General features: G+C 40.1%; 1 protein-coding gene across 1 annotated transcript in view; it reads left to right on the top strand.

The window, feature by feature from the left end:
* LOC109912117 (probable ATP-dependent RNA helicase DDX60) overlaps positions 1-18,187 on the top strand; it is a 99,144-nt gene extending 80,957 nt beyond the window's left edge. Inside the window, exons 31-37 of the mRNA XM_048616101.1 lie at positions 4,295-4,448; positions 5,085-5,209; positions 8,725-8,872; positions 10,198-10,349; positions 15,090-15,241; positions 15,321-15,383; positions 17,905-18,187. Of these exons, the coding sequence (XP_048472058.1) occupies positions 4,295-4,448; positions 5,085-5,209; positions 8,725-8,872; positions 10,198-10,349; positions 15,090-15,241; positions 15,321-15,383; positions 17,905-18,010 (900 nt within the window). The 3' untranslated portion in view covers positions 18,011-18,187. The remainder of the gene's footprint in view (positions 1-4,294; positions 4,449-5,084; positions 5,210-8,724; positions 8,873-10,197; positions 10,350-15,089; positions 15,242-15,320; positions 15,384-17,904) is intronic.
* Positions 18,188-27,981: the final 9,794 nt, after the last annotated feature.

A 27,981-nucleotide genomic window follows, 5' to 3' on the forward strand; every position in this document is an offset into this window, starting at 1 on the left:
AAATACAGTGGAATTTCCAAATCACCCATCGATACAATAGCAACAAAAATGGTTTCTTTTGTCAAAAAGTTTCTGTCTTTGAGCTTGTTTGAACTTGTAAGATTTCCATCACCTTTCATGCCACCCGTCTCCCCAGTCAACGGATTATCCTAAGTCATTTCTGGCACCTCCAGCACAATGCCACCCAGCAAACACAAAATACTGATAATGCACACACCAGGAAGCATTTGTGCAGAGAAAGACAATTAGAGTTTGAAATTAAGGACTTCTGTCATTGCTAGGTAGGGGTAGATATGTAACAGGTTTTAAGCAATTGCAGAGGCTGGGAAAAATGAGCAGGAAGTGAAAGACCAAAAGGATCTGTCTGTGACAGAGTGGTAGGCTGGAAAAATTAAGTAACCAAAGTGATGATAGTCCATCTCAACTTTTATGGTAAAAGTGCAAGAACCGTAAAGATTCTGTGAAGGAAATATCAATAGAAAACAGCAAAGTCTTCTCCTACAGCTGTCATCCAAAAAGTGGGGATGAATTTGTTATTAAGACCAGAAGACACACTCAACTTATTCAAAAGATGTTGTTCTTTGAGCTTTGTTGGAACAGAGTAGCTAACAGAGATGGGAGCAAGTTGGAGAACAGATCAAATGCATCCGTTATCAGCAGTGCATTACCTAGATAAGGTTGGGAGGTAAAATTACTACTTCAAGAAGAACCATCAAAAGATTTGACAACTCTGTCTAATTAGGTAAATTATTTTTAAAAGTAAGAATTTAAGTATAGAAAAAGACCATTAAATGCAATAATCTCATTTATTGAAATAAAAGTAAAATACTGCAGATGCTGGAAATCTGAAATAAAAACAAAATGCTTCAGAGAAGTGAGAGTCCTGTCAGACTTTCTGTGAACTCTTTCTCTCTCCACAGATGCTGCTGAGCTCCTCCAACATTTGTGTGTTTAAATTCCATTTGCTGACTTTCTCACCAAAGCTTTCAACTTTCGTGAAAAGCATTACCGTGGAATATGAACCAGCACGAAATTTGTTAATCTCTTGTAATCTTAATATCCTCAACTACTTAAAAGTTCCTGCTTTTCAAAGTGTACAATTCCAACTTCTTAGGGCATTCTTTGACATTGTTTTTAGTTCATTTCTATTTTCTTGTTCATGTTTAGGTTGTTGACAGTTATTTTTTAACAGTCTATCGGTTTCCATGAGTGCAGTGACAATACCCAGTTCTACCTCTCCGCAACTTTACTCAACTCTTGTACTATGCTAGATTATCAGATCGCTTGAATCACAGCCAGTTCAGTTTGAGCAGTATTTTCCTCCAAATAAAGGGCATGCGAATGGAAGAAAGACTGAAATCATTATCTTCAGTCCCCACTACAACTCCATTCCCTCACCTAACAGTTCCATCCCTCTCCTTGGCAACTGTCCAGTTGTTGAAGAACCAGATTGTTCTTGACTTTGCCCAATTTGAATCCAAGCTTCCACCACCGTAAAATTGCCTAGCTTTGCTCCTCCTTCGCCTGACTATTGCTGAACTCCTCATTGTGCTTTTATTACTTCCAGACTTGACTCATCACACTCTGCCAACATTCCACATCCTGTGCACCATTGATGGTCATCTAAAACTCTACTGCTTGTGTCCTTATTTCTTCTATTCTCTTGTTAAGTATGGTTGTGAAGTTGGGTAGAGTACTTCTGGATTGGTAGGCACGGAAGTTAGAATTTGGTGTTTGTAAAATGCTGCGGTGGGAGGAAAGCATTGCAAGGTCCCTTTAAAAGATTGTACTTTTTCTGTGCTTAGAGTTTCAATATTGAATTCTGTGCGCAGCAGCTTGCAAGTTTACAAGTACACTGTGCCCAAATTGAAAAATTTGTATCGATGGGCCGTACAGTTAGCAGGCCAAGCGTCAGCTTTTTTTAAATCAAGACAACAGGCTTTTGAATTTAGCCAATTAATTTGAACCAGGTACTTAGATATCAAAAACCTATTAAATTTAAGCCTGATGGTTTTGACAACGTAGGACCGTCCTATTGTTAAAAATATTGATATGTCGCCGAGGGTATAAAAAGAAGGCGGCAGTTGGACAAAACCCCAGAGCTAGCTGCTATCCACTGAAGCTAATGGCCCTCAGCTCTCGAGAGAATCGCTGGCTCTCACAGACTCCTCTAGGTCTTACAGAAAGTACCATCTAAATAACAAAAGTACCAATGGCACCACTAGTTAATATTCCTGATAGAAGAATTGACAGTTAAGGCACAGAACATTCCACAAGACGTATAACCTCGCTGTAATTTCAAGAGACTAAATTCTTTTTTCATATATATGTGGACTTGTATTTATTGGAACAGCATACCATTAGAATCTTGCTTTATTCAGGAGTAGTTAGTAGTTAGAAGGGATTTATTCAGTTTGTTAATAGTTTAATTTGTTCACAGTTAGAATTAGATAAATAAATTGTTACTTGTTGATAGTAAAGTGAGTGTCATGGATTTATTTTACTTAACCAGTAGAAGTTGCTGAAAAGCAAGTTACACCACATTTCAGAGATAGTAGGAACTGCAGATGCTGGAGAATCTGAGATACCAAGGTGTAGAGCTGGATGAACACAGCAGGCCAAGCAGCATCAGAGGAGCAGGAAGGCTGACATTTCGGGCCTAGACCCTTCCTCAGAAATGGGGGAGGGGAAGGGGGTTCTGAAATAAATAGGGAGAGAGGGGGAGGCGGATAGAGGAGAAGATAGATGGAGAGGAGACAGACAGGTCAAAGAGGCGGGGATGAGCCAGTAGGCCCCAAGAAGACTTTCTGCATCAACCAAATGTTCACCTGCACATCTGCTAATGTGGTATACTGTATCCGCTGTTCCCATTGTGGCCGCCTCTACATCGGGGAAACCAAGCGGAGGCTTGGGGACTGCTTTGCAGAACACCTACGCTCGGTTCGCACTAAACAACTGCACCTCCCAGTCGCGAACCATTTCAACTCCCCCTCCCATTCCTCAGATGACATGCCCATCCTGGGCCTCCTGCAGTGCCACAACGATGCCACTCAAAGGTTGCAGGAACAGCACCTCATATTCTGCTTGGGAACCCTGCGGCCTAATGGTATCAATGTGGACTTCACAAGCTTCAAAATCTCCCCTCCCGCTACCGCATCCCAAAACCAGCCCAGCTTGTCCCCGCCTCCCTAACCTGTCCCTCCTCCCACCTCAAGCCCCACCCCCATCTCCTACCTACTAACCTCATCCCGCCCCCTTGACCTGTCCGTCCTCCCTGGACTGACCTATCTCCTCCTAACTCCCCACCTACACTCACCTTGACTGGCTCCATCCCCGCCTCTCTGACCTGTCTGTCTCCTCCCCACCTGTCTCCTCCCCACCTGTCTCCTCCCCACCTGTCTCCTCCCCACCTGTCTCCTCCCCACCTGTCTCCTCCCCCATTTCTGAAGAAGGGTCTAGGCCCAAAAAGTCAGCCTTCCTGCTCCTCTGATGCTGCTTGGCCTGCTGTGTTCATCCAGCTCTACACCTTGGTACACCACTTTTCACATTCCTTTTACAGATTATAGGGCAAGGTGCTCCTTTTTGGGTATTCACTATAGAGGTTTTCTGTTAACCTGATCAGACAGGAAAATTTGAGGACTTTGAGTAATTTGATTAAGTCTTTAGGTTTTGTGATGATTCTGGGAGTAGTTGGGCTCAAGTATCAACATTCTATCAAAGTGAATTGTGACACTTTATTTTAAGTGCTGCATAAGGAATTCCTTCCTTAAACCTCTTGCTTTTCTCTCTGATGTTTTTAAACTATTTCTGACCATGTCTTTGATCATCTGGCATGATGTCGTTTGTGGCTCCTGGTGTTTTTTTTTGATACTGTTGTGAAATGCCTTGGAACATTGTGTATTTAAAGTGACATACAAATAGACTTGCTTTTCAGGAAGTAGCAGCTAAGGTAAAGAATGCAGACCGTTCTGGATTCTGTCACCTTATGTAACTGCGCCACTCTGAGCTAAATGTTTTGACACTGAGTAGTAGAATGGTTAGAGTTGTATGCTTGTCAGTTCTGTTCAAAGGTATTAAAATCTTTAGAATGATTTATAGAATATGCAAATTGTAAGGAATGAAAATTTAACTATTTTGAATTATATCAGAAATCCATGTATTTTTGCTTTGGTGTTTATATATTTCCATTGACTCAAGATAAGAATGTTAATAGTCCTCATTATAATGTTGTACTCCTGTGACTGAAAAAGAATGCATGATGTCACTAAAATGAATAATTACCTGAATTTTGCAGGGTTTTGTGGATCAAGATGGGACACCCCAAGGGCTTGCAGAACTGGTGACCCAGTTGCATTATCATGAGCCAGCCAATTTTGTCTTTGTTAGTTTCCTGGTAAAAGGTCTGTTCCACAAGATTTGCTCACAGCCTGCTAAATCGGCAGGAAAAGGTAGGATTTCAACTTTAAGTCAGTGTTTAAAGCAGCAGTATGTAATGTTAATGATCAGCATTCTGGTTTGTCTTACGCTGGATAATTTTACTACTCCAAGAGGAATACTTTCAAACTCCGCTTTTTTTGAGCTATGTTGTTACTCTGGATGTTGTCTATGACAGAAGGTATGGTCAACAATGCACTGCACTGCAGGTTAATCTTGCACATTTGAGTCAACTGGCTTATTAGGGGTGAAACAAAAATCAAGTGATGAGTACTCATGTTATGTGCTCTTGGGCGCAAATGGTGCAAGTCCCAGGAAGTCAGTGAAGAGTGTGGGTTTGATAGCCGCACAGAATCAGTAGATATCATTATGCTCCTGTATTTGATTTTATTACAAGTAATAATTTGTAATCTGCAATAGTTTGTGATTGGTTTAATAGATCTGTGAGTTCATATCAAGATCAGTCAGAAAGGTGGAGTTGAAGCCACAACCAGAGAAGCCATGATCTTATTGAATGGTGGAGCAAGCCAGAGGGACCAAATGACCAATTATTCAAATTCATATTTGTACAGTTTCAAAAAAGAATAACATGGGTTTTACCAATATGTCAGAATACTGATGATCTTTATATCATTTCAATATTTTTACAGGTTCGGACTGCTTTTCTGATGAAATCATGGAGTCTTTACTTCTGGTCCTAGCAAATCTATTTGGAAGGCTATATCTTCCATCATGTTCTACTGAAAAGGAGTGGACTACACTCCACCAATCAATGGTATGCAAGAGTGAAACATTAGGAGTTGTGTGGAGATTATGGTTTTCAACATTAAATTTGAGCGACAAAGAATCATGAAACTTAATTTACACAGAAGTAATTTGTTACAGATCTCAAATCTCTCATTTGGATTTTCAGTCTGTTACATTCATGGTATCTGCTTTGTTTGTATTCCCCCACTGGTGTCTGTGCCATCCCATTCCATATTCCTGTAGCCATTCCAATGGTTGCCCTTGGTACGCAACACTTAGCTACCCACAGATTTCTTTTGTATAAAGAAAATTTGCTTTGAAGATTGATTTGGAAGGGACTGTTTGGTCTAATGGTTTATTGCTGTGGCTTTTTATATCTCAGTCTTGCATTTAAATCTAGTCCTGATAAAATACAAATCTGTGCTGCCTTCGGCCATCGTAAACCAACTTCTGACACAAGCTTTCCGTAGATCACTGGAGAAGAGCTGTGGAGTGGCCCTTAAGATGCTGAGATGGGGGAGTCTTTCCTGCTGCCATGGGTGTTACCAGTGATGGATAGATCCTTTGCTATTTGATGAGACTTCCTGTTGGCCTCCCTGTTGACTCTGGTTTGGGATGGGTAGGTCCACCTAATTGAATATTCTGCAGAGCACGGAGGGCTCTCTGCAGCAGTGACCACCCCCATGGAATATTTGCCCCTTGGTCAGGGTCTACCAACTGGCCCCAGTGATTCCCGATGCCACTCATGTCAGTGAGAAGGAAGCATCCAACCTTGCATCTCTCAGCGGTGCAGTACCACTAGTGGCCAACACTCCTGGTGGTGCTGAGAATGTGTTTTGGCCCTCCAACCGGCTGACAGCTCCTGTCTATGGGCTGTCGTTTTTTAAAGGAGCCAGAATTGTGATTACAGCTCATTAGTAGCCAAACAGACCTAAAATATGGTCTGGATCCAGCAGACGGCTGAGGCTGATAGTGTCCAGCCTTCGGCCCACCATGACGGTTGTTTTACCCCAATAAATTCAGCCCCAGTTGGCCATTTGACCAAAGTTCAAGGCTGCTTTAGTTTGCTGTTAAATTGACAATCTTCTATTGGCATGTGATCAAAATGCAGATTTGACAAGTGAATGTCACATTGATATATGATTGGCATAGTAAGAAGTGATTTGCTGAATTTTGGTCAAGTAATGTTGTTACAGAAACTGACAGTTTGTCAAGCATCATACTCTGTTGGCTGTTCACAACAGATGAGGTACCAACCATACCCAAACAGATTGCGCATGCAAACCTTTCACACAATGACCAGCATTAGGCGTGATTCCATAATTGGGCAAAATTTACTGGATAATCCTGAGCAGTAAAAGAATTACACTGATGACCAATTTTAGGATTGTCAGTTGGAGTTGTTCTGTGGCGTGTTTTGCATGTTCTAAAAATTGCATATTAATACAAAAACAACCTACAAACCCTGCACCTGTTTCAACCCAACAAAGTAGATGACAGCCATTCCTTTGGTTCATATCTTAGGGAAATGTCTTGATTTATTAAATTGAGACACAGCCTGGCATTTCACTGTGATTTGGCACCAGCAGGTGAGGTGCTAGAAGACTGGAGGTTGGCTAACGTGGTGCCACTATTTAAGAAAGGTGTAAGGAAAAGCCAGGGAACTATAAACGTGTGCGCGTGTGTGTGTATATTTTATATATAAGACAGGATGGTGGTGGAGGGTTTTTCAGACTGGAGGCCTGTGACCAGTGGTGTACCACAAAGATCGGTGCGGGGTCCACTGCTTTGTCATTTCTATAAATGATTTGGATGTAAACATAGGTATGGTTAGTATGTTTGCAGATGATACCAAAATTGGTGGTGTTGCGGACAGTGCAGAAGGGTACTTTGGAGTAAAACAGGATGTTGATCAGATGGGCCAAGGAGTGGCAGATGAAGTTCATTTAGATAAATGTGAGGTGCTGCATTTTGAAAAGTCAAATCAGGGCAGGACTTGTACACTTAATGGTAAGGTCCTAGGGAGTGTTGCTGAACCAAGAGACCTTGGAGTGCAGGTTCATAACTCCTTGAAAGTGAACTCAGGTAGACAAGATAGTGAAGAGGGTGTTTTGGTATGCTTGCCTTTATTGGTCAGTGCATTCAGTATAGGAGTTAGGAGGTCATGTTCTGGCTGTACAAGACATTGTTAGGCCAGTATTGAAATACTGCGTGCAATTCTGGTCTGGCTGCTATAGGAAGGATGTTGTAAACTTGAAAGGGTTCAGAGAAGATTTACAAGGGTGATGCTGGGGTTGAAGGGCTTGAACTATAGGGAGAAGCTGAATAGATTGGAACTATTGTCCCTGGAGTGTTGGAGGCTGAGGGGTGACCTAATAGGGGTTTATAAAATCATGAGGGGCATGGATAGAGTAAATAGACTAGGTCTTTTCCCCAGGGTGGGGAGTCCAAAACTAGAGGACGTAGCTTTAAGGTGAGAGGGAAAAGATTTAAAATGGACTAAGGAACAACTTTTTCACACGGAGGGTGGTGCATGTATGGAATGAACTGCGAAAGGAAGTGATAGAGGCTGGTACAGTTACAACATGTAAAAGGCATCTGGATAGGTAAACTAATCGGGTCTCGAGCGATATGGGGCAAATGTTGGCAAATGGGACTAGATTAATTTAGGATATCTCGTCGGTATGGACGAGTTGGACTGAAGTGTCTGTTTCTGTGCTATGTATCTCTGTGGTGCTATAATAGGTACATTCTCCATGTCAGTGTCTATACCAAGAAGAATCTACTTGCTGATCCATCAGCATTCTCCTTTCCTGTGGAATAAATATTGTTTTCCTCTTCAATTGGTATTTTTGCTAATTGTCCTGAGTTTTAAGCAATACTCCAAAGTTATTTACTGAATCAAATGTAGATCTTTACCTAATGGGAAGTGTATCATCACTTTTAAAAACAAATTGTGGACTCAAGTAATATTTTTTACAACAAGTGTCAAAGTTTTGACAATTCTTCAGATTGTGCCTATTGAATTCTGCATGTAAAAATTTTGTTTTAAAAAGCACACCTATAATGGAAGTTTAAGATGTCCTTGGACCCTTTACCGGATATTTCAGAATTGCCATAGAACTCCTTATCTGGCATTAGTGAATGCTATTTTACTATTTATTGGCACAATCTAAATGCAAATAAACAAAAGGAGTTTGTAAAATGCATTTGGTAAAGCTTATTTATCTGAACTAAGGGATTGGATGAGTATGAAACAAAAACTCTTTGAACCTTTTTCTTCCTAATGTATAGTCCTAAACTCCCCTTGTTCTATCCCTTTTGTATTATTGCTTCATGATTCAGATTGCAGCACTTAGTTTTTTAAAACATCTTAGAGCAATTATGAACCAACGTTTCAGTGATGTGTAAGGTTATCAGAACAACAAAGTTGCAAAGATTTTTCACTCTCCCAGGGAGCCAGATTACAGAAACACTGAATGAGCAAACATCGGTTAATTATTGTGATAAAATGTACGAAAGTGAACTTTTTATTCCCCCTAGGTGTTTCTGGAGGATCTTCCAGAAGAATTTGCAGCTGTAGTCGATGAATACAACAAAACTATCCAGGAGATCTTTGGATGTTTTCTTCTTTCTGCTTCAAATCAAGCTGATATGGTGGAAGAATGCCGTCTTCCTCTTTCAAGAATATGTAAAGAAAACATTATAAATTTAATATTCAACTACATTTTAATTTGCAAGTTGGAATATAATGTTGAGCCTGTAAAAATGACTAAGGAAGTAGGATTTAAGATATGGTAGTTCAGGGTACTGTTCTAGCAAGCTATAGGTTTGAAATTCAAATGTCCCCATCCTAAGTCTGCTAATTTGTGGACTAGTGCCAAAAAAAAACTCTGAAAACCATAATGAAAATATCCAATGGAACAGAAATTCTCTTCCCTTGACTTGCTCACAACACAACAATGATCGTTGTTAATGCACTTTTGAAGTAACAAAATAAGTTCTTCATTTGGTTCCAAAAGAAGGCCCATGACTCATGATGAGCAATAAATTAACAACGTTGTCCACATGCCAGTGTCACTATTTTAAAAGAAACAGCTAATGTAAGACCAGTTGATGAATCGTATCAGCTACTTTGCCTACAGTTGACTGTAAGGATCAATGATTAACCAATAAGTGGTTAGCCTGTTGTCTGAAGGAAGTTTGGAAATGAAGTAAATATAACATCTTATTTTTGCATGGATATTGTGAGGGCAGGTTAGATCTGTGACCTTTGGTTATTTGATTGTTCTGTCACTAGGAATGGTACTTCCTTTATTTAAGAGAGAAAAACATTCCAGAATCCTTCATAACTTTTCATTTTTCTATTAAATCTACCCTTTATCTCTACTGAGGGAAGAATAACCCCAATTTCTGTAGCCGTCCACGCAATAAAACGCGTCATCCTTGGAAGTTTGTCAACAAACATCTTTGAACCCTCTTATATCATCCTTCGTAAGGTGTAGTCTTACGATTAAAATTAGTTCCCCAGTTGAGGCCTGACCAATAATTTATAAAGGTTTAGAATAGTATCCTTGATGTTTCCCTTTTAATCCTCTATTTATAAAGCCAATAATCTTATACGTGCATTCTTATTGACATGATCTTCTACCTTCAAAGATTTGTGTGTTGAGTTTCTAGATTCCTGCATCTGCCTTTAATTCCATTTGGTTTATATTGCTGTATATTTTATTCATTCTCCAATAGTATATCCACTTCTTAAATATAATGTTTGAAGTGCATCTTAAGGGGATAGTGGAATTATATTCTACAAATTTGTCTTTCTGCATTCTTCTTTTAAAACTAACTACATTACTCCTTAGTCTCACTCTTTGAAATTACACACTGGTTGAAGAAAACAACATATTCGTTGTAATTCAGATTATTTGACTTCACGTGATTATTGTGCAACATATAAACAACATGAAAACCTACAACTGTGCAATTCTAATCGTCATTGACTTTCCTTCTCCCCAGCTTTTGAAAGTGTTCAGCCTCTCCAAAATTGCACTACATTTGTAGCTGAATTGACTGCATCTGGAAAGCATCCAACAACTGCTGTATCTCCATTTACATGTTTATCTGGGATTACCAATCTTGATTTGTTCAAGACATCCAATATTGACAATGTAAGTTTCTCCTTTGTACAAGCGAAATTAATTGTTTACAACTGCAGCAACTTAATTTTATATTGTACTCTTTGGTTTAGTAAGATGAATTAAGACACTTCTCAGATGTAATCAGACAGAAGTTGACACTGAGCCAAAAGAAGAGACACTGAGATTTGTGATTATAAGTTTAATCAATGGTAAATTTTAAGGAAAGTCTTAGAGGAGTGTAAAGAGATGGAGAAGTTTGAGGAAATTGTTCCAGAACTTGGTTAAGACTGAGACTAATCAGAAAGAAGTGACTAGTGTTGCCTTGCGAAGATCTGTTCTGGGGCCTCAATTATTTAATTGTGACTTGAATTACAATAGAGCTATATATCTTTTTCAATGCTGCTATGATTGGTGGCAGTGTAAATAATCTGGAGAGAAATGTAAAATTACAAAGACACATCAGCACATTGAATGAGTGTGCAAAACTAGCAAATGAATTTTAATGTTGATAAGTGAGAGGTTATCCATATTGGCCCAAGAAAGAAGATTGGAGTATTCTTTAAATGGTGAAATGCTCAAACCAATGGAGGGGCAAAGAGATTTGGGGATCCCATCATCCAGGCATGTGTCACCAAAACATAGCCAGGTACAAAAAAAATCAAAATAGCTCATGGAATGTTGAAGCAAAAGGTTGAGGCTATGGAAGTCTTTGTCAAACTGAAACTAAGTATAATGAATTATATAATGACCTTGGTGGAAAAAATTTCCCTTGTTGGCTGAAGCCTTACAGAAAGAAAATCAACAGGCAGCGTTTTCCTTAAAATAGATGTGTACTTTATAAACCTATCTCTTTGCTGTTGTAAAACTGTTGTATTTCCCCTAGAGAGAATACTAGCAGAATGTGCAGAGCACCATAGTTTCAGATACACTGGTAGGAGAATGTAAGAGGAACTTGTTTTTAATTAGAGAACGTCGTAATGGCCTTGATTTTGATCCCTTACAACCGTGGGGAAAACAAAGACGATCAATAATTTCCAATAGAAATTGGATGGGCACCTGGAGGAAATAAAATTACAGGGCTGAAGAGATTGTGTGAGACTTGATTGTCTCTATAACGATTCTCTGAAAAACAATGTGCTAAATGGCTGTGCAACCTTGACACTAGCCTTTATATATAAATGGAAAGAATACAAGCAGAAGTTGTTTTGCTGCAGCTGTATAAAATTCTAGTTCAGTTTTATCTGGAGTAGTGCCACTCAGGTCTGCTCATCCTACCTTAGGCAATATACACTGACGTTGACTGAAAAATAATAGTTTGATCAGTATATTTCCAGAGCCTCAAGGGCCTAAAGTATGAGGAGAGATTGCATAAACCAAACTTGGCTTCTCTGAATGTAGAATGTTCAGGGACCAAGATCTTAAGGTCTTGAAAGGAATTGATTAGGTAGAGAGAAATGTTGTCCTTTGGTGGGTGGAGTTGAGAACAAGTGATATAACCCAAAAATCAGTTGGTCCATTCAGGAGAGAAGTTAAGAAACATTTCTCTATGTACACAACGGTAGAAATATAAAATACGTCTGCATTAAAAAGTTTAAGAAAGTATTTGGTAGTTGGGAATATTGAGTGTGAAATTTAGAATGATGGTGCCAGTGGTGACATTCTACAGAAGCTGAATGTCCCCCTTGTTGGGTGAACTGTGAACCAGTCACTTTAGGGGTGTAGCATTTAGGTGGGTGCCTTGGAAGTATGCAACATCATCATGGTACTACTGGCCTTAACAGCTGATAGGATACCTAGCTTTCAAATTTGGACCACCCATGTTCAGATGATTTGGAAAGAATGGCTTCAAGAACATACAGCTGGTTTCAGGATATGCTGTTAGCTCAAAATCCTTGGCTCCTTTGAGTACTGAGACAGCACCCTGTACAGAGTCTACCCTGCTTGACAATGCAATCAGGAGAACAAGGTGGTGGCAGCACTGAGGTTGTGTGCTGACTCCTTCATTCTAACGGGCATGGACAAGACATGAATGGGGATCCTTGTGCCAAAAAAGATACCGTGAAGCAAGTTCTAGTCCCTGGAATCAGGGCAGTAGATGAAGTTACTGCGCAAATCAACTGTGGTCTCATTGAGTTGCAGAACAAATCAGAAGGGCTGTGTTTGTAGATGGTTGTAAACACACCTGCCAGTTGTATTTATAGGAAGTTGGGGGGGATGGTGTTTAAGCAGCCAGAGTTGGAACATCATAAAGTTCTGAGGGTTTCAAGCTGAGGGATGTGTGGATGGAGAGCGTTGAGGCCATAGAGGTGTTTGAACATGTGGATAAGAATTTTCATGTTGTTTTTCTGTTCGTATGATGTCAGCTTTGGCTGGCCCAGCCTTCCCTAATTGTCCTTGAGAAGGTGGTAATGAACTGCTTTCTTGAGCCGCTGTGGTCCATTTGGTGTGGAGACCCACATTTCTGTTAGGATTGTTTCAGAATTTTAAACCAGTGACCTTGATGGAATGGTGTTCTATTTCCAAGTCAGGATTGTGATTTTTTTTTTTAGGAGAGGAACTTGAAGGTGGTGGTATTCCAATGTATCTGCTTCCCTTTTCCTGGATGATAGTGGTTGTGGATTTGGAATCTTCTATCTAAGGAGCTGAGATGAATTTCTGCAGTGCATTGTGTAGCTGGTACACACTGCTGCTATTGGACATTAGTGATGGACAGAATGAATGTTTGTGGTTTGTGATGCCAATTTGAAGTGTTAACAGATTGGGAACCATTGTGATTCAGGGATTATAGGACAGTGATGATTGAATCAGGATTTGGCATAAATTGGGTTTGAGATAGCAGAGCTTTGATTGAGATCAGATTTATGAAAAGCCACAAGCTAGTTAACAGTATTCTTCAACTGGGAATAGAGGAGGGGTGAGTGTGTTTTTAAAACTGGCCATATGCATTATTTATCATCCTTGACCAGACTTGTTAGGAATCATGAGTAATAAATGTGGATTGGTCTTTGCTGGCTGCAGGTTCCTGAGTGAATAACAGAACTTCATTCATAATATTTTCCCAACAATTGTCTATAGCTTAACAGAAATTTCTAACTCAAGAGGTAAAGGTTCCTATACTGCAAGTATTTTAAACATAAGTGCATCTAAAGTTCTTGTGAAAAGAAACATACACCAAGAAACCACATTTGACTTGGCTCAGTGATTAACACTACCTCACAGGGGCTCAGGGTTGATTCCAGCCTTAGGTAACTATCTGCGTGGAGTTTACACGTTCTTCCCGTGTCTGCGTGTGTTTTCGTTGGGTGATCCAGCTTCCTCCCACAGTCCAAAGATGAGCAGGTAAGGTGGATTGGCTGTGTTAAATTGCCCCGTAGTGTCAAGGGATGTGTAGGAGAGGTGGATTAGCCATGGAATGCAGGTTATGCGGATGGTGGTGCTGAGTCTGGGTGGGATGCTGTTTGGAGGGTCAATGCAGACTTGATGGGCCAAACACCTTTTTGTACTATAGGGAGTCTATGATTCTGTGGCTTGCATGAAGAGCTCATTGTTCAGGAATTCTTGTATTGCTGAGGGAATTTCCAGAAGATCTTCAAGGAAGTAAGTTTGCGGATGACATCAAAATTGGTGGGATTGTAGACAGTGAAGAAGGTTTTCTAAGATTATAAAAGGATCTTGATCCAGTGGGTCAATGGGCTGAAAAATGGCAGATGGAGTTCAATCTGGATAAATGCAAGGTATCGCATTTTGATACAACAAATAAGGGTAGGGCTTATACAATTAATGCCGTAGGGCCTTGGGTAGTGTTGTAGAACAGAGGGACCTAGGGGTGCAGGTACATCATTCTTTGAAGTTTGTGTCACACATAGACAGGGTGGTTAAAAGGCATTTAGCATACTTGCCTTCATTGCTCAGTCCTTTGAGTATAGGTGGTTCGGACGTGATGTTCAGGTTGTACACAATGTTAGTGAGGCCTCTTCTGAAATACTGTGTCCAGTTCTGGTTGTCCAGTTATAGGAAGGATTTTAGCAAGCTGAAGAGGATTCAAGAGATTTACCAGGATGTTACCAGAGTCATAAAGAAAGGCTGCACATAGGCTGGGACTTTTTTCCACTGGAACGTAGGAGGTTGAGAGGTGACCTGATAGAAGTTTATAAAATGATGAGGTATAGGTAGAGTTGATGGTAGTTGGCTTTTTGCTAAGATGGGGAATATCAATACTAGGGGGCACATTAACATGAGGCAAATTTTTTTACACGGGATGGATCACGTGGAATGAACTTCCTGAGGAAGTGGTGGATGCGGGTACAATTAGTGTTTAAGACATTTTGATGGATATTTGAATAGGAAAGGTTTAGCGGAGTTGGCAGGTGGGACAAGTTTAGTTTGGGCTTATGTTCAGCATGGACTGGTTGGACCAAAGGGTCTCTTTCTGTGCTGCGTGACTCTATGGCCTCAGATTTGACTGACAGGCTAGATGCATGTCAGTGCAGTATCTGATTTGGGTGGGATAATAACAGGTATGAACATAATGATGCAAATTTATACTATTGTTGGCAATTTGCATGTATTTGCACAACTACTGGGGATAATGCAAAGTTAAATGAAATAGAAATTTCTTAATTGAGTTAGGAAGGATAGTCTGGAAATCGAAAATTATAGTAAAAATCGTGATGGATTGAATTTTTGTGACTTTTCATGTTTGAATAAAACAGCTCAAATCTAGTTCTGGATAGAAAACAAAATCTCAACTTTTGAACTTTATCATTGCAGATTGCTTTACGCACTCTTGATCTTAGCTCAAGCAACATCCCTGTGTTAAACTTAAGAAAGTATGACCAGCAAGGAAGGAGAATGCCACTGAATGCTTATGCCCTGGACTTCTACAGACACGGTTCTTTAAAGGCTTTATTAAGTGACAACATGTAAGTTGAGCTGCTGTACAACTTGCAATATCCACATAATTTCATCAATTTAATGTTTCATTCTTCATATTCCTTTTAGGTTGCATTTGGGAGAAGCCTATAATGTCCTTAATGAGTTCCAACTAACTCTTAGTTCAATCAGGTATGAACGAAAATCTGTTCTTTGTATGGTATTTTGGAGCATGATGTGGTGTGATATTTTAAGTCGATCTACCAGAAGGGAAATTCATATTACGCATTGATATTTAATGATTTTGAGAGATTGGGTCTGCGTTGTACACAATGATCCAGATTGTGTTGCTGATTTGGAGAGGTTCTCCATTGGACATACCTGGAAAATTATCCCTGTAAAGGATCCTTGCAACACTTGAAATATTGTTAGATGGGTGCTAGTGTCCCTGATTAACAGTACTTAGTTTTCTGATTGTTAATCTTTATAAATTGGAAATTCTGTAAAACAAGTGCATTGTGGGGGCAAAGTTGCCAATCCTCGACCTAAATTCTTAAGGGACAATTTGACCTTCGAAGTTTGTATATGTTTTGAAGTAAAACAAAACACCAAGAATGCTAGAAAAACTCAGTTGGTCTGCCAGCATCTGCGGAGAGAAAGTGTATTAATGTTTTGAGTCCATTATGACTCTTCCGATGCTGCCAGACCTACAGAGTTTCTCCAATATTCTGTGTTTGTTTCACATTTTTAGCATCCACAGTGTGCTGCTTTTATAATTTGTCATATTTATCTTGCAGAAGAAATATGATTAAGCGGCATATTTTGCTTTCAGCAAATAAGATTGTGGTAAACTGTGCTTGCCATGTTGCATGTTCTTGTGAAGAATAAGACAGTGCCTGATCAAATATTGTTTAATATTGCTTTACTGTCTTAAAATGGGATACCTCTACAAAGATAATATTGTAGTATTATTATAGAAATTATAAATTAATGTCACTTAATTCCTTTTTAAAAATGTTACCCACTTCTATCAATCTACATGAAGCTACTGTAGTACTGGCAATGTACTTTTATTCCTGTCATTTTTACCTTGCCACATACATCAGCTCTCTTATTTTTGCAGAATATTTTTGCTGCAAAACAGTGAAAGGAAATAGAAAAAGAAGCTTGCGGTGTAACTGCAACTCCCTCGGCTTTAGCCACGCATTCTCGTGAAATAGAAGCAACATGCTGAAAATATTCAGAACAGACAGAATCTGTGGAGTGTAACAGAATTGATGTTTTAGGAATGCAGCCTTTCATCCGAACTGGAAAAAGTTAGAAATGTAATGAGTTTAAATAAATACAAGGCATGGGAGGAACGGTTGGAAAGAACGAAAAAAGGAAGGCCTGTAATAGAAGACGAGAGAATTAATGACTGAAGCATTTTGTAGGGCAGGACTTGAGGAGTAGCAATGGAACAAGTATTGGAATTTGTGTCTGAGGGGCTATGGAAGGCAGAATAATAGCAGCTGCGAACTCAAATCAAAAACTATTAAAACTGAAATCTTCAAAAAATATAGTTATTATGGTCTGAAATTCTTGAATTCTGAGTCCAGGAAGCTGTCTAATGGAAAAATGAGGTCTTCTTTCTTGAGTCTGTATCCAACTTCATTGACGCATTGCAGGCTACTGAAGAAACAGAGGGCAGTTTTGAGTATAGGTGTTACATGAAAATGACAGGTAACAGGAAGATCAATGTCAGCTTACAAATGGAGTTCTGCAGAGTGGTTACCCATGTGTGCTTGGTCTCGCCTATGTAGAGCAGAGTACATTTGTGAGCAGTAAATTGACAACGTAGAAAAAAGTACATTGCAAATCACTTTCTCTGGAAGTAGTGTTTGGGTAATTGGGCAATGAAGGTGGAGAAGAAAGAGCAGATGAATGAATAGATATCTTTAGACAGGAATGAGATTGAAGAGTGGATCAAGAAGTGACAGAGAGAATGGTCTCCTGCTTAAAAACTGGCTGCAGAAATGAAGGAGGATGTTGTCTTGGTAAGGAGACAAATGGGGTGAAGGTGAATCCTGTCATGGTTCTGGGAGTTGGGGGTGAGCAGTTGTGGGAAATGTGGCAGAGAAGGCTAAGGTTTCTGTCAACCATGGAAGGAAGAACTCTTGGTTGAAGGAGAAGGAAAACCTACCAGAAATGCTTCTGACCAGAAAGGTGTTAACAAGTCAGGTGCAATGAGAGAGGAGTAAAAGTCCTCACAGGAAGCAGTCTGTGTGGAAGTACAAATCAAAGTAGCTGTAAGAATCAGTTGGCTTATAGCAAATACTTGTTGGGCTTGGTAAAGAAAATGGTTAGGGAAGGAAGGAGTTAGAGATAGTCCACATGAAGGTGAAGGAAGGATGGAAATTGGAGGCAAAGTTGAAGTTTTCTAGTTCAAAGTGAGAGCAGGGAATGCCATGTTAGAGTCATTTCCATGAATTTGTTGAAAATGACGGAAACAAACAACAAGCAAGCTTGGAGAAAACGTTTGATTTTGTTTAGACATTGTATGTACGACTTTAACAAAACTCTCCACTTTGGCAAACAATTTGCTTGTGAAATTTGAAATTTACCATTTTCTTCACTTGTTCGCTCCCATTGTTTTGCACATCCTTAATAAGAAAATTGCATATGGTGGCTTTAAGGTTAATCCTGTTTCAAAGATTTTTCTTTTTTCTCCTAGCACCTCTCTCAAAGAACTGTGTGACAACAAGGATGATGTCGTTGTTTTGGCTTTTGAACAACTGAGAGATACATTTTATCAAAAATTCGAAAAGATAAAAAGTTAATATCAATGCAATTAGAAAAAAAACCTGTCATCCACAAATGCTTTGTGGATTTTTGCTCCTGGCTGTGAGGAGTGAATACTTGTACATGATAAAAACAAGTTGTGAAGGGCATATGAAAATGAAAAAAATAGCCCAATAATGTCAACAAAAAATAAAATTAAAAAGTAGATAATTTAATGTATTGTGTTGAACTTTAATTGCACTATGTACAAACTACTAAAGCTGGGCAGCATTGTAGGGAAATAACTTTGAATGCCAAACTTCACGTGTGACCTCTGCACTGAATTAGTGATACATTTATTATTTTGATTAAACTTGTGCCATATAACAGAAGGCACGAACCACGCTTGTTGCTATCCCACATGCAACACTGATATTTCAAATGAGACAGTTGGGAAATTGAATAATACTTGAGGTAGCACAACTGCCAATGCACTGTGCCACAAAATGATGTGATCTGAATTTGCTCCTAAGAATTCCCATGTGCAATGTTCCTGACTTTGGACATGCACAGTTGGAGAATAAACCAAACTGTTCTTGCAGGTAAAGCTAGTTGGCAAAGAATCATTCTTGGCCATGCTTCCATTGTCCAGTTTCACAGACATTGATTGTGCTACATCCTCCCTCTTGGTCATACCTAGGCATTATAATAAGGCTGTCTGGGTGCATTGGCACATGGAATTGTTTCATTTCTGTAATTCCTTACACTTCGAATTCGATCATTTCAATGGCACAGGCAATGAGTTAATGCATGAAAGTCAGGTTGTTCCCCACACCAACTTTTTTCCCCCTAGAAACTGAAGATAAATGGCCTTCAACTGCTCTCACCATGCCACCTAAACACTGGAACAAGAGCAGCAATGGTAGAAGTCTATTAGAAGGTCTTTTTAAAAATGCACACCTAAGTTTAGTTGTTCTTTGTGGTCAGAAAAGTTAAGTGGAGTTGGCAACTAGCATCCAGCTAGAAGGTTAAAAAAAGTGATGTCAAGACCATTTTTAAAAGGTATTTTACACCTTGTTATCATGTGTTAAGTTTCTGGTATCTGTTTTAATATTTTAAGGTAATTTCAATAGTAAGGTCTAATAAACTGCAAAATATCTTCACTTTTTAAAAAAAAATCATAAAGCATCTTTTTTAAAACAATATTTTGCTCAAATAAAGATTTTTTTTAAAAAAAGCTTGATATTTGCTTAATTGTGACAACCTGCTTGTCCTTGACTTGTTGCGAACCAACTGTTTCCTTCTCATGAATTGCTAATAAATGATATCCTTTCAGTAACTCTCCACTGACTCCAATATCAGATTAACTTGACACCATTCACTATTGCAATTTGGGGTTGCTAACTGGATTTAAGGCGATTCCATTTCATTTCAGCCTAATTTATATCCATGAACTTGAGGTATGCCTACGAGCTTTACCACAACTGATCATGCAAGTGTCAGCAATAGATTCACATATATCATTAATTAAGGCAAAAAATGCTGGTTGCAATAGTTGAGCAAAGATATGTTTAGTATTTGGAAACAAAACTTAAAAACGGATAGGCAGGTAATGCAGGAGTCTCCTGTGGCTATCCCCACCTCAAACAAGTGTGCTGTTTTGGAAAGTGTAGAAGGTGATGGGCTGTCAGGGGAATGTAGCATTGAGAGCCAGGCTTCTGGTACCAAGACTAGCTATAGTCTAACGAGGGGTACGCCAGGCTCCAAGCGATCGATTGTGATCAGGGACTCTCTAGTCAGAGGTACAGACAGATGATTCTGTGACCGACAGCGAGACATCAGAATGGTGTGTTGCCTCCGTGGAGCAAGGATCAAAGATATCTTGGAGAGGGTGCAGAATATTCTCAGAGGAGAGGGACCAGCAGGAGGGAGGTGGTGTGGGACCAGGGAGATAGTGAGGAAAGAAATCAGTCTGAGACCGATGCAGTTGGAAAAAAGGAGTAAGTCAAACAGACAGGGCAGGCAGGAATAAAGTAGAGAACGAGGTATGACTGATAAATTAAACTGCATTTATTTCGATGCAAGAGGCCTAACAGGTAAGGCAGATGAACTCGGGCATGGTTAGGAGCATGGGACTTGGTATATCATAACAATTAGAGAAATGGCAAAGTGATGAACAGGACTGGCAGCAAAATGTTCTAAGGTATAGATGCTATAGGAAGAATCGAAAGTGGGGTAGGAAAGGAGGGAGAGTGGCATTTTTGATTAGGGATAACATTATAGCTGTATTTAGGGAGGATATTCCTGGGAATATGTCTAGGGAAGTTATTTGGGTGGAACTGAGAAATAAGAAATGACTGATCATCTTATTGGGATTGTACTATAGACCACTCCAATAGTCAGCGGGAAATTGGGAAACAAGTTTGTAAAGAGATCTCCGTTACCTGTAAGAATAACAGGATGGTTATAGTAGGGGATTTTAACTTTTGAAACATAGACTGGCACTGCCATATTATTAAGGGCTTGGATGGAGAGGAAGTTAAGTTTGTACAAGAAAATTTTCTGATTGTGTATGTGGATGTACCTACTAGAGAAGGTGCAAAACTTGACCTACTCTTAGAAAATAAGGCAGAGTGGGTGACTGAGGTGTCAGTGGGGGAGCACTTTGGAGCCAGTGACCACAATTCTATTAGTTTTAAAATAATGATAGAAACGGATAGATTGGATCTAAATAGTTAAAGTTCTAAATTGTAGGAAGGCCAATTTTGATATAAATAGGCAAGAACTTTCAAAAGTTGATTGGGGCGAATGTATGCAGGTAAAGAGATGGCTGGAAAATGGGAAGCCTTCAAAAATGAGATAATGAGTGTTCAGGGACAGTATGTTCCTGTTCAGGTGAAGGGCAAGGCTGGTAGGTGTAGGGAATGCTGGATGACTAGAGAAATTGAAGTTTTGATCAAGAAAAAGACGGCAGCATATATCGGGTATAGACAGCAGAGATAGTGATTTCCTAGAAGGGTACAAAGGCAGTAGGAGTATACTTAAGAGGGAAGTTCTTTGAGAAGGTGACCAAACAGGTGGATGAGGGTAAAGCGGTTGATCTGGTGTATATGGATTTCACTAAAGTGTTTGATAAGGTTCCCCATGGTAGGCTATTGCAGAAAATACGGAGGCATGGGATTGAGGTTGATTTAACGGTTTGGATCAGAAATTGGCTAGCTGTAAGAAGACAGAGGGTGGTCGTTGATGGGAAATGTTCATCCTGGAGTTCAGTTACTAGTGGTGTACCTCCAGGATCTGTTTTGGAGCCACTGCTGTTTGTCATTTTTATAAATGACGTGGATGAGGGTGTAGAAGGATGGGTTAGTAAATTTGCGAATGACACCAAAGTCGGTGGAGTTGTGGATAGTGCGGAAGGATGTTGCAGGTTGCAGAGGGACATAGATAAGCTGCAGAGCTGGGCTGAGAGGTGGCAAATGGAGTTTAATGCGGAAAAGTGTGAGGTGATTCACTTTGGAAGGAGTAACAGGAATACAGAGTACTGGGCTAATGGTAAGATTCTTGGTAGTGTGAATGAGCAGAGAGATCTCAGTGTCCATGTGCATAGATCACTGAAAGTTGCCACCCAGGTTGATAGCGTTGTTAAGAAGGCGTACGGTGTGTTAGGTTTTATTGGTAGAGGGATTGAGTTTCGGAGCCATGAGGTCACGTTGCAGCTGTACAAAACTCTGGTGCGGCCGCACTTGGAGTATTGCGTACAGTTCTGGTCACCACATTATAGGAAGGATGTGGAAGCATTGGAAAGGGTGCAGAGGAGATTTACCAGGATGTTGCCTGGTATGGAGGGAAGGTCTTATGAGGAAAGGCTGAGGGACTTGAGGCTGTTTTCGTTAGAGAGAAGGTTAAGAGGTGACTTAATAGAAACATACAAGATGATCAGAGGATTAGATAGGGTGGACAGTGGGAGCCTTTTTCCTCGGATGGTGATGGCTAGCACGAGGGGACATAGCTTTAAATTGAGGGGTGATAGATATAGGACAGATGTCAGAGGTAGGTTCTTTACTCCGAGAGTAGTAAGAGCTTGGAATGCCCTGCCTGCAAAAGTAGTAGACTCGCCAACTTTAAGGGCATTTAAATGGTCATTGGATAAACATATGGATGATAATGGAATAGTTTAGGTTAGATGGGCTTCAGATTGGTTTCACAGATCGGCACAACGTTGAGGGCCGAAGGGCCTGTACTGCGATGTTATGTTCTATGTTCTAAGTCAGGGAGGCAAAAAAGGGGACATGAAATAGCTTTGACAAATCGGGTTAAGGCGAATCCAAAGAGATTCTACAAATACATAAGGGACAAAAGGGTAACTGGGGAGACAATACGGTCACCTAAAGGTCAGCAAGGCCATCAATGTGTGGAACTGCCGGAGATGCAAATGCTAAATGAGTATTTTGTGTCAGTGTTTACTGTGGAGATGGATGTGGAATAGAACATGGGGAAATCAGTATTGTCCTCTTGAAAAATATACACATTACAGAGGAGATTGTGTTGGATATCTTAAAATGCATAATGGTGGATAAATCCCTGGAACCTAATCAGGTGTATACTAGAACTCTATGGGAAACTAGGGAAGTGATTGCTGGGACACTTGCTGAGATATTTATATCATCAGTAGCCACGGGTGAGGTGCTGAAAGACTGGACGTTGGCTAATGTGGTGCTGCTATTTAAGGAAGGTGGTAAAGAAAAGCCAGAGAACTATAGACTGGTGAGCCTGACACTGGAGTAGTGTGCAAGTTGTTGGAGGGAATCTTGAGGGACAGGATTCAAATGTATTTGGAAAGGCAGGGATTAATTAGGGATAGTCAGCTTAGCTTTGTGCATGGGAAATTGTGTCTCACTAACTTGATTGAGTTTTTTGAAGTAATGAAGAGGATTGATGAGGGCAGAGCAGTGTACGTGATCCATATGAACTTCAGTAAGGTGTTTGACAAGGTTCCTCATGGTAGACTGGTTAGCAAGGTTAGGTCACATGGAATAGAGGGAGAACTAACCATTTGGATACAGAACTAGCTCGAAGGTAGAAGACAGGATGGTGGTGGAGGGTTGCATTTCAGACTGGAGGCCTGTTACCAGTGGTGTGCCACAAAGATTGGTGCTGGGTCCACTGCTTTTTGTCATTTATATAAATGATTTGGATGTGAACATAGGTATGGTTAGTAAGTTTGCAGATGACACCAAAATTGGTGGTGTTGTGGACAACGAAGAAGGTTACGTCAGAGTACAATGGGATCTTGATCAGATGGGCTAATGGGCTGAGGAGTGGCAGATGGAGTTTATTTAGGTAAATGTGAGGTGCTGCATTTTGGAAAGGTATGACCTGCTAACAGAACTAAAGCTACATTTATACCTGATGGGCTGAGCAACAGAAGAAAGCAACTTATCACCACCATCTGGAGGGCATCAAATGCTGACCTTGCCAGCAATGCTTCTATTCCCAGAGAGAATTTAAAAAGGTCCAAATAATCTATTGTAAAAGTGGAAGATACACGTATCCAGAGTGTGCCATATGCTGACACCATATATGAAATATTGAGCTCAGTTATGTTCACTATTAATTATAAAAAACAGTGGAACAGTGCTATTATTGACTGTAATTCCATGAACATAATTTAAATTGAGGTGACTGCAATGTATGCAGTGAAGTGGCAAGTATTGAAGTGAAACTAGAGGAATCATTTAGGGGAACATAACAATAGAAAACTTGAGGAACAACCATGTAATTTGTGCTTAATTTCCAAGCTATAGAATAGGTACTAGATGTAAATGCATCCTCACTGTAACCCCTCCAATCTGAATGCTTGGGACCAAGTTGTGTCTGGATTATACGACGACATTAGAACGCATACTCACGAGTGTGAGAACTGGAAACTACTTTAGACAAAATATTTACTTAACATTAAAGTCTTAACACACACAAAGCAGCAATAAAGCTTGTTTTACCTATCCAATTACTGTTTCTCCCATGTTACCACCCCCAAAGACTATTAAAGTAAGATGAGTGACATTGAGAGGACAAGTGATTCTGCTTATGATTTGTGGACAGCTGGTGTTTCCAGTTTCTGCAATGGAGCATTTAGTCTATTTTGATGTTTTCTACTTTATTGTGTAAAGGTTAAAAACAGAGTCTTGGTTAATATCTACAAATATCACAAGCTGGCAGAATGAGTTCTCAATGGCAGCTAACCACACAGGAACTTGTGAATGGAATATTAACCTGGATTGATTTGCTGATTCTCTTCATTTTACTGGTTAGATTCTGAGGAGCTTGTGATAAGCACATCAATAGATGTAGTTTTACAAATAGGCAGTATTGCATTAGAACATTGCCTTTCTTTTGTATACATGCATCACTGCCATTTTCAAGTTTTAGTACTTTAATTCACTCTACCTATGACATAGAAAATTAAAATAGCTCACAAATGGTATTTTGAAAAAAAAATTGATCTGTGAAGCGTCAAGACTTACAGTCCAAGAAACAATTTAAGTGGAAAAGAAATAAATATGAAATAAATCAGAAAAGCTTGAAATTTAGAACTAAAGATAGAGGTGGAGGCAAGTTAGAATGCTAGAACAGTCTCGAATCTCCTGTTACCTCACCTGTATTTTCTAATCTATGTTTGCTACAGCTACAAAGACAGATGTTGTTATGGACAGACTACAATCTCTGGAAAAGTAGAGGGCAGCCAATGCCAAGTGATTATGAGATAACAAGGTGTAGGGCTGGATGAACACAGCAGGCCAAGCAGCATGAGAGGAGCAGGAAAGCTGACGTTTTGGGTCTGGACCCTTCTTCAGAAATGGGGGATTCTGAAATAAATAGAGAGGCGGATGGAAGATGGATAAAGGAGCAGATAGGTGGAGAGGAGACGGACAGGTCAAAGGGGCGGGGATGGAGCCAGTGATTATGTGATTATGCTTTAATTGGCTCTTGCAGCCATTTAACCTAAATCTCACTCACATTGGCTGGCACCCCATCCCAAGTGCAGACCGTCAGAATGGGCATTTGCTAGCTGTGTGTTGAGTGTGAATGAGGGAATGAATAAAGAATATGCCTCTTTACATTTTTCCTCTTCTTGAACATGTTAAAAAAAAAGCAGAACTCATTTATTCCCCAACTGCCAGATGAATGTTACATCCAGAAAACTCAAGAGAAATCCCAAATTGTTTTTTACTCTAGAAAACAATATTCTCTTTAAAAAAAAGATGAAATAGACATTTTGCCTCAGTCCGTGCCAGCACCAAACCTCCACATTACACCAGGACAAGTCTCCAGACCATGCCAGGCTTCAAACCTCGAGGCCTCACCTCCCTGCACTGGTCTGTGGCTGGCACTGATCATGTGATGCCAGTTGACCACAATTTCTGGAAAGTTCTTAGCAGAAATCAGGTGACAAAACCTTACATAATACTCCAGGAATATCACACTCCTTGCATTGCATAGACATTCCAGTCAAGTCAGCACGAAGGAACTGTGGATGTGATGAATATGCTCAGCCATTTCAGAACTAAGGAAACAATTCAAACATATTGTGTATGAGATGGTGCTAATGGTCTCTCTTGTTATCTCCTAAAACACACTTTTTTTGACGAATAATATTAAAACCACCTTGATAGTTGAGTGCTCAGTCATGTGACTGAAAAAACACTCTTTTCAAGGCTGTGTTTGCTGCACAAGCATATGCATGCTATGCACCCATTTAAATTGTGTGGCCCCCTCGTCACTCAGCTGGTTTCTGCGCTGTCATCCCTCCTCACTCCAGGGGACTCCCCTCCATCCTTAATCCAATGTTTGCTCTCCCCACCGTTGAACCTATTACAAAAGTTCTGCATTTGTGTATGACGTCACAAATAAATTCTGTGTGATGGTAAATTGTTTGGATTCATGAACATACGTGCTCCCAATTTAGTGGCAATGTGTAGTTGCCTGCAGTTGTGGGTGTCAGCAAACACTGCTTTTTCTGAACAGCTTTATGTTTGCAACTTTGACTTCTTTTCTCAGTCTGCTTTTGTTTTGCACAGTACAATTAACAAAAAAGCAGCTCCAGGCTTAACTACAATCTGCCTCCAGCCTCAATCTTTCTCTGAGTTATGGAAGTCTGAGCTATGGAAAGAATCCCATACTTCACTTGAAAAGTGAACTAACTTCCCAGTGCAAGAGGTTTATATTGCTTTGCCTTCTCTGCAATCCATGAAAAAGATTTCTGCCACACCCAACAACTGTAAGACCCCATTGGAGGTTGACTTACTGGACTCTAATTCATGTGAACTATTGCCAATATCTCTGATTTATAAGTATTTGTAATTGTAACATTTTCCTTCTTTTCTCGTTTCTCCCTTGTATACTTACGTGTCCGTTAGTCTTGAGGTTCCATGCTTGAATAATTTTTTGTTTAAATCCGAAAGAGAGTTTGTTGAGTGACTTAAAAAATTGAACGTCATAAACAGAGGGCTTGGAGAGGATTTGGTGGGGGTGAGGAGAACACTTTTAAAAAAGAAATATGACTTTTATTAAAAATATAAGCTTTATTATGGGCAAAAAGGAAAATAGTAATTAAAGTTATCTCTCATTTATGTCAAAGCCAATTATGATTAAAAATGGAAATGAATGATCTCAGGTGAATTTCAGCAGGTCTGGTGTATAGGGGGAAAAAAAAAGTCTGGAATTAGAAGTCTAATATGAGCATAAAACTGTTGTTGGTTGTCAGAAAAAGGCATCTGCTTCACTAATATCTTTTTGGGAAATAAATTGTTGTCCTTACCTGACCTACGTGTGATTCCAGACCCACAGCAATATTGCGCTTTAGGCAATTGGGGATGAGCCACAGCCAGGGGCTTTCCTCACTCTGGCCAAGGTGCAAAGGCGCAGAGAAATTGTGGATGAACCAATGTATTAGCATGCCCAGGACCAGCAGCTATATCCAAAAGCTACCAAACAGCCTCCACATGAAGAACCTGCAGCAGAAGGTCCCTGTAGGAGATGATACAGGAGGCCCAGAATCCTCAATGCCTTTTCCTTCAGATGTGCAAGATACATTGCTGCCATGGAATAAGAATGTCCCAGAACACTGTCACAGAACTATGCCATCTGCTACAGCAGGATCTGCTACCCGAAGATCATCCTGCTCAAGTGGCTGTCAAGGTGAAAGCTGCAATAATCTTTTGTACAATTAGCTTCTTCCATTTATCGACTGGGGAACTGTGTACGATCTCTGAATCCTCAAATATATCAAGACTTTTCCGATGTAATTTGTTTTAGATCATATTGCTTCATGGTGTTTCCCTATGACAGGGTCAATGCTGCAGCACGGACAGTAAGTTGACACTTTATACTCATCGTTATTGGGAGATCCATAACATGATGGGACAGACTTCATCAGAAAAGGTGTTCCATTCCATAAATGTACATCTCATCTCTAGTCATTAGGACTACATTTTAGAAGGTTGTGCCATTTACTGTTGGAGCTACCAGGATACCTATATTCTTAAGAGCGCTCATATTCCAGCTTCATTTCAAGGGCTGAATGCCTTATAAAGATGGGGCGAATAGGAGACAAGGGCGACCCTCTGCAATCATGGCTGATGACTTCATGACACAAACCGGACAGAGGCTAAGCCTAGATACAATGGAGCCCATTCTTTCACTAGGGCCATCATGAAGGAGACATTAAACCTAAGAGGTTCTGATTCTTGAAGTTTCTGAGAGATAGGTGCTTGCAGTACTGGATAAAGAGTGTGCCACATAATCTTTGCATGCTGTGCTCTGCACAATTGGAGCAGAAAGGAGGGGAGTGATGGAAGATGAAGAGCTGAGAGAGTGGCAGTGTTTCAGAAAAGAAGTGGACATTAAGCGGGGGGGGGGGGGGGGGGGGGGCCATGATATTCAGCAAGGCAGGCGCGACAGGCCAGACAGGATTGAATTGAAACCTCCTATTATTTCTGAGCTTGTTGAAATGCTGATTCACAGACTGTAA

This window comes from Rhincodon typus, chromosome 1 (genome assembly GCF_021869965.1).
Source record: "Rhincodon typus isolate 14 chromosome 1, sRhiTyp1.1, whole genome shotgun sequence".
Lineage (NCBI taxonomy): Eukaryota > Metazoa > Chordata > Chondrichthyes > Orectolobiformes > Rhincodontidae > Rhincodon > Rhincodon typus.